Here is a 13686-nt window from a genome sequence, read left to right as displayed (position 1 = left end):
CCCCCTAACCGAAAAATCCCCCTGAAAATGTCTGTACACTTCCCAATAGCCATTACTGTACGTAAAAACTGGTCAAAGTTTGTAACTTGCAGCCCGTCCCCTAGGGACTGTGGGGGATTAAGTCCACCCCAAACACATAGTTATTATGTTTTGACTAGAATGTGATGGTGTGATTTTCGTTTATTCTATGACTTTTAAGGGGTTTTTCCCCCTATTTTCCAAAATAAGGCAAGCTTTCTCAAGCTCGTAACTTTTGATGAGTAAGACTAAATTTGAAGAAACTTATATATTTAGAACCAGCATAAAAGTTTGATTCTTTTGATATATCTTTTAGTATCAAAATTCTATTTTTTAGAATTTCGTTTACTATTTAGCCGGGTCGCTCCTTACTACAGTTCGTTATAACGAACTGTTTGATTATATGAAAGCTGCTTTGTTCTGAAGCATGGACACTCCGAAATGCAGATGAAAATTTACTAGATGTTTTCCAGAGAAATTGCCTACGGCTTGTTCTGGGTACCCGGCTGACTGACCGTATTTCAAACAGTAGGTTGTACGAAAAGTGTGGTTCAATCCCGCTTTCTGGGGCTATAATGAAAGAAAGGTTGAGATGGCTAGGCCACGTTCTACGGATGAAGGATGACAGATTACCGAAGATTGTCCTTTTTGGCCAACCGTCTGGGGCTACACGGAAAGCAGGTCGTCCTTGTCTGGGTTGGGAGGATGTCATAAATAAGGATTTAAAGGAAATGGGAACTTCCTGGGAGGGTGTAAAGAGGGAGGCTTTAAATAGATTAGGTTGGAGGAGGAGCGTGCGTAGCTGTGTTGGCCTCAGGCGGCTTGGTGCTGCAGTGAGTTATTAGTAGTAGTAGTAGTAGTATGACTGGGTCCTTAATATTTCAGCCAGTGCTCACTCAGATCCAAAACTGGGGTAGCAGTTTCCTAATTTTGTTAAAACTGTTAATAAGCAGTTTTAAGATATTATTACCCGAAGGCATTTAGTATAGTAGTTCTTATACACTAGAAAAAAAAATTGTTGGTGAAATAATATCTACAATAACCTTGTTTGAGTATTGTTATTGTTAAGAGCCAAAGACACATATCCAAAAGCATTCTTCTAATCAAGCGGTAAATTGAGGGTAGATAGAACCTCAACATTGTCCTGAAGGACAAAAAGAAAACAGTTGGATCTAAAATAAAGTTTCTTGTATTCTTACATTTGACGTTCTTCACCACAAGCGGTTGATATGCCCACAGAAATATAATACAGAGGTATAAATCCTGAAATGTAGTGTATCGTAATATTTGGAAACGGAGGGCACAAAAATTTTTATCTACCACGATTTATCTACTGTGCAGAGTTGCAGCAGACTTTACATTTGTAATGTTTTCATTTCGTTTGACCAAAAGAACTGGGCTACTACTGATAGTACCGTTTTGAAAACTTTGTGTTTCTTTAATCCTTACGCCTTTGACCATGATTTTGTTCCATTCACTTTATTCATTTAATTTATCAAAGATTATTTATATTGATCTTTTAAATAGAATCTAGCGCTCCTTACAGTAGACTTTAACTAGTGCTTTACTGAGGGCCTTTTAGAGTACATTGTAGATCCCCAGCTGGTGAATTGCAAGTATTTTGTCTACCGATTAAACATTCGAACTGATAGAGTAATTATTTAAATAAATTGTAATCGAGCTCTTCAAAATTCTTCGAACGGAAACGGCAATAAAAGATATAGGCCAGTATAGGTAATATGCTAACTCAAAGTCCCATATAGTAGCAAGGAAATTGTATTCATCTTAATAAAGCAAATCAAATTAGAAGGAGCAAGTCTTTCAATCCATTAGATACTCTGAAAAGGACACTATCACCCTGCTTCTAAATAACTGTTTTTGGATTTATCAATTTTTGTCATTTTTCTAAGATAAATAGCCTATAAATGCAACATACCATCTTGTTCTTGTACTTTATGGGGAGCTGAAACACCATTACTGCTGTTACTTCCACCGTCAAAGACTGTTATTACTTCACCTTTGTTTATGGTCTTTGCAACTGTAAATTCTATACTTCCGCTCAAAGCTATGCTCGCCTCCAAGTTGGCTTCAGTTCTAATAGATGTAAGTGTAACAAACCTAATCCAATTGCACAGGCGAACACAGGTCCCGTTTACTGAGTAGCAATAATCGTAACCTCCGATAGAACACTTATGCTAAAAAAGATCAATCTCATTACATTCATCTGCCTGGGAACAGTTACGTCAAATAAACTTATATTACACAAATTTAATAATTAAAAAAAAATATACGTTGAAATAAACTCATATATATATATATATATTTATATATATATATATATATATATATGTATATATATATATATATATATATATATATATATATATATATATATATATATATATATATATATATATATATATATATATATATATATATATATATATATATATATATATATATACTAGCTGTTGGGGTGGCAATTCGCGCCACCCCAATACCTAGTTGGTGGGGCGCTTCGCACCCCCCAAGCCCCCCCCCCCGCGCGCGTAAGTCGTTACGCGTCATATTAGTTACGCGCCATTGTAGTTGTGTCCCTGTGTCCCACCTGTGAATAGAGAAAGATATATATATATATATATATATATATATATATATATATATATATATATATATATATATATATATATATATATATATATATATATATATATATATATATATATATATATATATATATATATGTATATATATATAAATATATATATATATATATTCATATATTTATATATACATATATTTATATATATATTTTTGGCTAAATGGCTTTCTTAGTTTTGATCAGACGATATTAAGAAAAAGGGTGGGAGAGGAGGCCTAGTTACCCACCAATTTTTCGGTTACTTAAAAACTAGAATTTGTAATTTTTAACGAACGTTTTTATTAGTAAAAAGTATACATAGCTTACAAATTAACATACGTAACGAACTTATATACTCGTAAATTTTTATTATGTATATGAGGGGGTTTGTCCCCTCGTTAGTACCTCACTCTTGACACTAAAGCTTTAATTTTGTCCCAATTCTTTAAGATTGACTCCCTGAATCACAAAGGCTGTAGGATAAATAGTTTAAATTACTATGAATACTTTAGTGTAAAGAGCAGGCTATTTAGGAAGCGATGGACCCCCCATATGCATAATAATCTCTGTTCGTTTTAAGTTTTAATGCTGGTCCTTACTTTCAGTCGAAAAAACTTTTTCATATTTATTTTTTCATTGTTTTGTTTTTAATTTATGCTAGAAAATCCTGCACCCCCTCATGGAATTTCTCTTCTCCCATGACAAATTCCTCCCAGGGAAGATCCTCCCACGTACCCCCATTCCCTCACCCCCCCCCTCCCAGCCAAAAATCATCCTGAAAAGGTCTGTACACTTCCAAATAATCATTACTGTATGTAAACGCTGGTCAAAGTTTGTACCTTGCAGCCCCTCCCTTGGGAACTGTGGGGGAGTAAGTGAGCCCTAAAGACATAGTTATTATGGTTTTTGACTATTTTGAAGAAAATGGTTATCTCAAAATTTGATCCGTTGACTTCTAGAAAAAAATTAATGTGGGAGGGGGCCTAGGTGCCCTCCGATTTCTTGGTCTCTTAAAAAGGGCTCTAGAACTTTTATTTTCCGTTAGAATGAGCCTCTCTCGACATATTAGGACCACTTGGTCGATACGATCACCCCCGAAAAAAAAAAATTAAAACAAGCAAACGAACAAATAAACACGCACCTGTGATCGGTATTCTGGCAAAAAATACTAAGTTCCAGATTTTTGTAGATAAGAGCTTGAAACTTCTACAATAGGGTTCTCTGATACGCTGAATGCGATGGTGTAATTTTCGTATGACTTTTACGGGATGTTTTCCCCTATTTTCCAAAACAAGGCAAATTTTCTCAGGCTCTTAATTTTTGAATTAGTAAGACTAAATTTGATGAAACAAATATATTTAAAATCAGCATAAAACCCCATTCTTTTGATATATCTATTGATATCAAAATTCCGTTTTTTAGAGTTTTGTTTACTATTGAGCCGGGTCGCTCCTTACTACAGTTCGTTACCATGAACTGTTTGATATGGTCAGTTAAAATGTTTAAGGGGTTGATTGATGAAAATAAAGCGGAGATAAATGTGATTAGAAAACTAGTGAAAGTAAGAATCACAACAGCTAAAGAAGAAGGTATGGAACCAACGACACCGAGAATCACATTGAAGGGTAAACAAAATTTTGAACGGTGATCCGTGGTTGGAAACTGGAAAAGACATATTTGTTATCTATAATATCTCAATTTATTAAATAAAATCATTTATGGATCTATACTTGAGGTAAAAATGAACAAAAATGAACAATGAAATCTATGGTTGGAAAACAAGGAACAGCGATGAGTGGCTACAGAAACGATCTAAATAGGTCGGGACAATAAAAGAGAAATCGTATTTTTCACAGCCTGGCTGTATCGAACCTGTGGTGTCGTCATGACGTAAAGAAAAGGCTCAAATTGTGTCCGGTTGGAGAACAACAGACAATGAAATTCCATTTTTAGGAGCTACCCACGTGCCCAGTGCATGGGCACGGTACTATATATATATATATATATATATATATATATATATATATATATATATATATATATATATATATATATACATATATATATATATATATATATATATATAAAGTACATGCAATTAGATTGATCCTTCCCTAACTCTGTAGCCTAATCTTTATAGAGATCGAGATTTCCTTTGCAACCTACACCTTTAGTTTTTTTTTTAACACTATCTTTTTCAACAGCTTTAATGTTTCTTCAATTGAGAACAGGAAGCTATTCGCTTATACTCGAATTGCACTGGCCGGACAAAATTTTTCCACTAGTAACCAAAGCAGATTCAGGGGTATAATAATTAATTTCACCGAACACTTCATGAGAAGTTTCAATACTAGATGGCAGAGTTTTACGAAAAAACGTCTTTGAACTACTTGTAAGGAAGTGATCATTTGTTAAGCTTAGTTTAGAAAGATTCTGTTGGTATAAGATCCTTTCCTAAATCCATCTATGAATAGTTTCAAAGATAACGAAAATATCCTTGCTCTAAATGAACACAAGGCATTAGGAATGCTCGCGAAGTAATGCCAAAGTTACTATTTCAGCATTTATGGTAAATCTACTACTGTAGAGTTTTATTCGGCAGTGTAAACGTATTTAGTTAGATACTACAAGTACAGTTCAATGATGTTATGCAAAAAAGCAAATTTAGCCTTCTTGATCTGCAGGCTTTCTAAACTGCAGTGTATTTTATGTTTGGCATGCTTGTTTTGTGGAAAGTTGGAAAGAAAGTCTGTAAAATAAAAAAAAGAACAACAAAACTGTAAAAATTTTGATCTAAATTTTAATGAAATTCACTGGGCATCGGAAATAAGTCTCAAACGCTTAATAGTCCAAAGCTAGTGAGAGTTTCGCAACAACAAAACCTTTCACAAATAATCTTTCAGAAATTGCCAAAAAATTACTAAATAGAGCACTGCCTGTTTATTGTGCCTCTTAAAAACATCTTAACTATCGTACCAAAAGAAAATAAACAAAAAAAAACAAGAGAGAGTGAGTAGGTTATAAGTGTGACAAACAAATTAGTAGACCAAAAAAGATATTTAAACGCGAAGCACATTTTGACGGCAAAGGAATATACAAAAAGTCACGTTATATTTTGGCTGCTGGTTACACACAAATCGGTCAAATCAAAAATAAGAAAAAAAATAAAAATTTCCCTTTAGTAACATATTCAGATCTATCATTGATTTGAGAGTTAGCGCTACCCATTCATCCCCCCTTGCTCGTCAATATAAAGTTCAAAGTTATTGTCACAGTATTTGTACTTTAGCAGACTAGTATTTTAATTGAGGGTTTATTTTAATTATTGCTACTTGCCTCAGCAGATACATTGTACCCATAGCTCATACATATTCCTACAAGTAATGGGGAGTTGGGAGCAATTATTCCCCTTTATACTTAACCCCTTCTGAAAATTATGGGCCTTCTTCTTCTGGGAAAACCGGAGAACATTTTTTTCAAATCAAAGAATTTGCAGCCATTTGTTGTACGGCGTCCAAGTGATTGGCAGATACGGAAATGACGCAACAAATCATAGGCTAGTGTTAAACATAGTAAATTATCATATTGTAAAAATCTTTGAGTGTCTGAACAATCTGTGTTCCAAGTTTTCCGCTCACGTAGCGTAATTTTGTCAAAATCCTGTGGGAGGAAGGTAAAACTGGAGTCGATTTTCACAAGTCAAATGGAAATAACATTGAAAATAAGTCATGTAGTATTATAAAGGCAAAGATATACAGCAGAAAACTTATCTGTTTCTGTGAATGCTTGAATTATACAGACCTATCTTTGTTTTGACAGTGTTTTGAATATGTTAAATATCAGCTGGAGAGAAGGAGGGGGGGGGTAAAATGGGGTCCGGGAGGCGGAGGGAAGCTGTGTTGCGGGGAAAACTCTCATACCCAATATAAAATTACATCCCTGCCCCGCTCCTCCTGTACACGTCTCTAATGGTACATATATGTTTGTTAAAAGAATTAATTGAACATGAAGATGATCTTACGCTATCCTTTGACAACTCATCCAGTTTCTTGCATTGTATTGGTGTTAGTAATCCCAGAAGAGGGTAAAATTTTCTGCCGTTGGGTAGTTCATTAGACGCTATTAGTTCGTGCGTTAAAGAGTTCAAGTTAAACTCAAGTGGCATCAAACACCAAATAAATTCCATATTTAGCACATCCAAGAGCGTTGGATGTTAACTGTCAATTTTCTTTTTTTTAATAATTGCCTTATTTCATTACATTATCACCCTTTTTGCATATGGTAACCAATGAGAAACCGTAACATAAGTTAGATTTGTCTGATTGGCTAAGGCATATCCATGTTTAGTAGATTAATAATAATCACATGAAATAGATGCCGAAACAATATACTTTACGAAAACCATTATTCTAAGTAACAATAGCCGCTTTGAAAGCTCGAAATTGAAGTTCTTTATCATTGGATTCGTTCTGTAATAGCCCATGGACAATATCCTGTCTTAAAAGAGTAGTGACAAAAAACCTTCCTATGCTTTGTTTGATCTAGTTTCATGGGTGGAAGTAAATTTTCAGTAACGAACATAACATCGAAGGTAATTATTTGCCCAATTTATTAATGAACCAAATAGTAAAGCTTGATATTGAAAAACTTGACTGTATATCATCAAAACACTCAGTATTTTTGATATGAATGTTACTTTTTCCTCGCAATTAAAAGATAATATAAGCCATTAAAATTAATTTATGATATCGAAAAATTACGATTGTCAGAAAAATTTTTACTGTTAGGAGAAGAACATATTCAGGATTTTTTTCCGGGGGGGGGTGTTTACAAAAAAAACGCATCAAAAATTTGTTTATATTCATTTTTATTACGTTTTGAACAAACATTTTGGGGGGAGGGGGTAGTTCAAAAGAATCCATGGTTTTACAAATTAGAACAAAGGGTGAAAATAATGCTACAAACATAAATTATCCTAGATATAAGCAGCGATCCTAGCCCCCTCATGGCTTGGACCCCTGTTTTCGTCTTTGCTCTCAATAGGTAACGTTTATTGTTTTCTGGTCATTACGAAAGGTTTTCTCTTCCTGTCCCTAGAGAGATTTCCATTGTTTTTCTCAGTAATCTCTTTTTCGTAATGGAGCAAAGTTCTTTGTTTCAATCGATCATTGTAAAATTGACATCCTGCATCGACGCAAAAATTTTATGGATAAGTCCATCTAAAATAAGCTGCAAAAATATCTAATGGGGAATGTGCTTTTTTCATAAGGGAGGAGATGCAAATTTAAAGAAAGAGAAACGTACAGAAAAACAAACCGAAACATGAGAAATATGTAGAAATACAAATAAAAGCATTGCAAGGGAAACCTTGAAGAAATATCCCTGGGGGGTTGGGCCAAGGGTGTCGTCCGTGGCCTGCTACTAAGTAGTATCGTCCTATACATAAAATTACATCACCAAAAGATGGTATCCATAAAAATTACACCCAGATATAAAAGACTACAATGGGTATTTCTAACTATGTTCTCGCACTGATTCTTTTTCAAATGAGTCATCTACCGATATTTTACAATTACTATTCTCATATGAAAACCTAAGCAAATTAGGAGAAAACGAAAAAGAAACAGATACACATAAAAAACAGGTATCCCTTACCGTGATTCTAGGGAACTACGAAATTGAGATGAGGCTTGAAAACTCTTCTGCCTAGGTTTTAAGATATGTTGAATTTGGCCATTTTCTGAATTCAGGAAAATGTAACTATGAGAAAATTTGCAATTATGCTAATAACTTTTGAATGGAATCTTTTAATTTAGAATTTTAAATAATTTAATCTACATGAAAAACACATTCTTTTGATGTATACATTGTCATATTTTTTTTTTGATGGAGTTTTGTACGTGTTGCTCTTTAGATACAGTTAGTTTCTGTAAACTGTCTGATAGAAGGTGTTTGTACTTTATTAAAATTAGACCGGCTTTCTTAGTAGTGACAGCATAATGAGTTTGACAAGGGCCCTATCTCATCATATGCCAGTCCCGACAATGTCTTTAAACTTCTTCAAGACGCAGGTGCTTGTAACATAATAGGGAATGTTTTCTAAGAGATGTAGGTTTTAATTACATAATAGGAAATATTTACTTTGGTTGTTACGTAATAGGGTTTGGTTGTTACATCGTATTTTTTTAATTGTTACGTAATAAGACGTGCTAGAGTCCACTAGTCAAGCGGGGCAATTTTCTTTAGACATTTTTCTTCAAGAGGCTTTAAGACATTTCAAGACATTTTTTATGACATTTTTTTCAAGACACTTTTCAAGACGTTTTAAATATTTTCAAAACATTTCTTAAGACATTTTTTTTCAAAACATTTCAAGACATTTCAAGTCCTTTTTTAAGACACTTTTCTTCGAATCGCTTTTCAAGGCGTTTCAAGACATTTCAAGATGTTTTTATTACATTTTTCTTCAAGATATTTGTCAAGACGATTCAAGACATTTCAAAAGATTTTTTACGCCATTATTCTTCAAGGTGTTTTTCTTCACGATTTCTTTAATTCTGACGTAAAAGGTAAGATTTACCAGTGTTAAGATGACACATTCACAGGTGAATTGTTTCTTCAGGGCCTATGGAAAATCCCCGATTATAAATGAAGAGGACACACACGTGGGATGCTACATGATACTTTAAAAGATTTCATTTTCTTTCAAGACGTTTTTTTCTTTCAGGGCATTTTTTCTTTTTTGAGTTTTCATTTTCTTTTAAGACATTTTTCTCAGAAAAACATTATATTCCAAAGATTTTATGTCCACATTGGGATTCAAAAGTGGTTTCCTCTTATTGGAATGAAGCGCTAACCGGTGGGACTATGAAAGCCTAACTAATATTTTGTTTCGGTAATGCAATCTACATGATAAGCTGTTTCCCAATAGGGGAATACACTGTTTTGCACACTAAAATGATTAAATGGCAGCAATAGCTGACATACAAGGGGGAGATCGATTACTAAAATTTGGATACATTTGAAGTGCACCTGCTTGTTAAGTAATGCTTTAGTAACTATTATCAGACAATATTTCGTGTTGCTCTTGGTCCATTTTTTTCTAATAGAGTGTTGTACTCTATTGGAACTTGAATATGCTATAAAAGATGAAATGAAATTGAGTGTATTACTATTGCTATTATATGGCACACCTTTTTATGCGTTTAAAAGTCTTACCTTTCTTCTTCACTATACAGTATTTTACCCTTAGATTAGAGCCATTCCTGAACGAGTATATAAATGTACATATGCTACAATATGCTTAAATTGCCTAAATGATTACGTATTGAAGTTTTATTCGGGAACCAGAAATCTAAAGAATGAAGGATTTTTATTGTACATACGAGGTTTATTGCTAAAAATAAATTTACAAGCTTTATTAAAACACAGAAAAAACAGTTAAAACTCAACAATAAAAAACAAAACGTGAAAAAGCTTATAATGGATAAAATATAAGTAAAAAGAACCACCAATTAAAGAAAGGCGGGGGTCACTAGCAAGCAATTTCAGGGAGGAAGGGGCTGAGGATTGATGTTAGGGATAAAATTAAGCCATATTCAGATGAATTTTCGAGAGGTCTTAATGGAAATAGATCATTCCTGTTCATGTATTAGACGCATCCGAAAGAAAAAGAGAGGCATTTTTGCATCCCGTTATTTCTAAGAGGTTTTTAATGAAAATATTATGTTTCTTTCAGACAGAACTATGCATATTTCATGCAATCGTTTCACACTATGACTTGTCCTCTGATATCCCCTAGCACCTCCTAATCATTCCTAAGAAATTTTCTAGATATATCATGGCTAAAAATCATTCATTATATCCATTTGTTCATGTTTTCACAACCCAACCTCCCGTGATAAACAGTGTCAATTCTCACCACCGTTCCACACTATTACTGGCCCTGTGGCACCCTCTCATCATTCTTAAGATGTTTTGCGAATTGAATAGAAAATATCAATAAATATATTAATAAAATCACGCATTAAATCCATTAGTTCATGTTTTTGCAAGCCATCCCCAATGTGATATACCATGTAAATTCACGTCACTGTGCCAAACTATGACTGGCCCTCTGGCATCCCTTTATCATTTCTAAGACATTTTCAGATTTTTTTGTTAAAAATCATTCCTTAAATTTACTGGTTCTTGTTTTGCAAGCCATCCTAAACATGATACACCATGTCAGGTCACGTCACTATGCCACACTATTACTGCCCCATTTCATTATTTGATTTAAGTGTTCCTTGGCAATTTCCAGTCTGTGGCAGTCTATGGCTAGAATATGGCACCCTCTAGCGTACATTATCACACCTAAAGCATTTTTCGACATTTTCCCATAACAATAACCGTTTACACTAGAATCGATCATTTAAACTTAAAGAGAAAATTCCCAATAGCGTTCCTTCTTATGACTCCTAGAAACTAAAGCTAGCGTGACACACCATAGCTGCAATATGGCACCCTATTGCGTGCATTATCACACCTAAAAACTTTTTCAGATATTTTACTACAAAAATAATCGTTTACATAAAACCGATCTTTTAAACTTAAAGGAAAATTTTCAGGCTCATGTTTATGCAATCCATCCTAAACATGAGACACCATGTCAATTCACGTCACTGTGCCACACTATGACTGCCCCTCTAGTACAAATTATCATGTCTAAGGGTGTTTGAACCTTATCCTTCACAAAAATGACTTCATAAGCTAAAACGACCATTGTTTTTCATGAACTGTGTAAACTTGTCATTTCATTTTTAGATTACAATGTTCAATGGCAATTCCCAGTCTTTGGCATTAAATGGTTAGAATAACGCCCCCTATAGTGTGCATTATCACACTTGAAGCATTTTCAGGCATTTTTCTACAGAAATAACCATTAACACTAGAAATGGTCATTTAAACTTTAAGCAAAATTCCCAACACCGTTTCTTCTGATGACTCCTAGCAATTTAGACCAGCGTGGCACACGAAGAATAGAATGTGGCATCTACTACAGAATTATCACACCTGAAGCATTTTCAGACATTTCCTAGGAGAATAACTGCTTACACTAGAACCGATAATTTAAACTTAAAGAAAAATTACCAATAGTGTTTCTTCTGATGACTCCTAGCAATTGACGTAAGCGTGGCACACAATTACGGGTATATGAAACCCTCACCTCAACCTCAACTTAGTGTATCTTGATTTTCCTTGTAAAAAATTATGTCTATTACTCTTTGGTCATGAAATTTGTCGCATGTTGGTTTTTTCTTCTTGAAGCATGATGCATGCCGATTTTTGTTTGTGAAAATTGCTGCTTGTGGACTATTTCATCAGGAAACTTCATATTTTTTCACTAAAGCTTTCGAGAAGATATTTTTTATTTCTTAATATTTTTTATTTCTTCTTTACGAAAATTGTTGTATGTTGATATCCATCTTTTTGAAACTTCTACATTGATTTTTCTCCTCGTAAAAGCGGTTTTGTTCGTGGAACTTGTTGTCTGATAATTTTGTTCATTAAACTTAATCTATCTTGATATTTTTATTCGTGAAACTTGATGTATGTTGATTTATATCTTCAAGAAACTTATATTTTTATTTCTTCTTCACGAAACTTGTTGCATTTTGGTTTTTCTCTTTGTGAAAATTCCACAATGATTTTTTACCTCTTGAAACCGGTTTTGTTTGTGGAACTCATTGCGAGCTGGTTATTGTTGGTGAAATATAATTTATCTTGACATTTGTCCTCGTGAAACTTGTTGTATGCTGATTTATTCTTTCATTGCACTTAATTTATCAAGATATTTTTCTTCGTGAAACTTGTTGCATACTAGTTTTTTCCTCGTGAAACATAATGCGTGCTGATTTTTCGTTCGTGAAACTAATTGCTTGAAGAGAAAAACAGTTTCACGAATAGAAGAATCAGCTTACAATTAGTTTCAGAAAAAATCAAAATATAGTTAAGTTTAGCTTATTAATAAAAATAGAGCTTAGCAAAATGCATATATATATATATATATATATATATATATATATATATATATATATATATATATATATATATATATATACATATATATATATATATATATATATATATATATATATATATATATATATATATATATATATATATATATATATATATATATATATATATATATATATATGTGTGTGTGTGTGTGTGTGTGCATATGTATACTCCATGTGTTGGCCCAACAACACATTGAATGTCAGCTAGTTCCCCTAGCCCCCTGAATCCCCCCTAAACCCTCCCTCCCTTGAACCCTCCGGACTCCCCCCTCTTCTGCAGATTTTAACTGCGTACACTTTTTTTCTAGTTTTTTTCTTTTCTTGTTTTCTTCTTTCATAGTTTTTTAGTTTTCTTTTTTTAGTTTTTTTATATTTTTTTATAGTTTTTTTCTTTTTTGTTTTTTTCTTTTTTTAGTCTTTTTTAGCTTTCCTGTTTTCTTTTTCTAGTTTTTTAGTTTTTTAGTTTTTTTTTTAGTTTTTGTTTAGTATTAATTGCAATTGTTCATTACTTAAACAAAACCACAGTATATTTGTTAGATAACAGAATTAAAGAAGTACAGTAGATTAAAAGAAGTACAGACGTACAAACAAGCAAACAGTACATTTTTATAAAGATAGATGGGTATTATATCTGAAAATGCTTTCAATTGTAACATTGCAACACAGAGGATACCATTTGTCTGCCATTGTGGCAACGCTGGCATTAATTCCTATGTGTTTTCAGAAAAAAATTTCTTTTAAGTTTAAATGATTGATTCTAGTGTAAACGGATTATATTTCTGGGAAAATGTCTGTAAATACTTTAGGTAAGATAATGCATGCTAGAGGGTGCCATATTCTAGCAATTGTATGCCACGCTAGTATCAATTGCTTGGAGCCATCAGAAGAAACGCTATTGGAACATTTCCTTTAAGTTTAAATGACCGATTTTAGTGCAAACGTTTTTTTGTTCGAAAATACCTG

The 13686-nt window shown here is 33.2% G+C and overlaps 1 protein-coding gene across 1 annotated transcript in view; it reads right to left on the bottom strand.

Annotated features, from left to right (window-relative positions):
- Window positions 1-6864, bottom strand: part of LOC136039258 (zinc finger protein 34-like) — a gene marked incomplete in the record, with an annotated part of 140161 nt that extends 133297 nt beyond the window's left edge. Inside the window, 2 exon segments of the mRNA XM_065722826.1 lie at window positions 1955-2213; window positions 6681-6864. Coding sequence (XP_065578898.1) covers window positions 1955-2213; window positions 6681-6845 — 424 coding nt within the window.
- Between the last annotated feature and the right edge of the window lie 6822 nt (window positions 6865-13686).

This window comes from Artemia franciscana, chromosome 2 (assembly GCF_032884065.1).
Source record: "Artemia franciscana chromosome 2, ASM3288406v1, whole genome shotgun sequence".
NCBI classification, from domain to species: domain Eukaryota; kingdom Metazoa; phylum Arthropoda; class Branchiopoda; order Anostraca; family Artemiidae; genus Artemia; species Artemia franciscana.
This window is presented reverse-complemented; position numbering and strand designations above follow the sequence as displayed.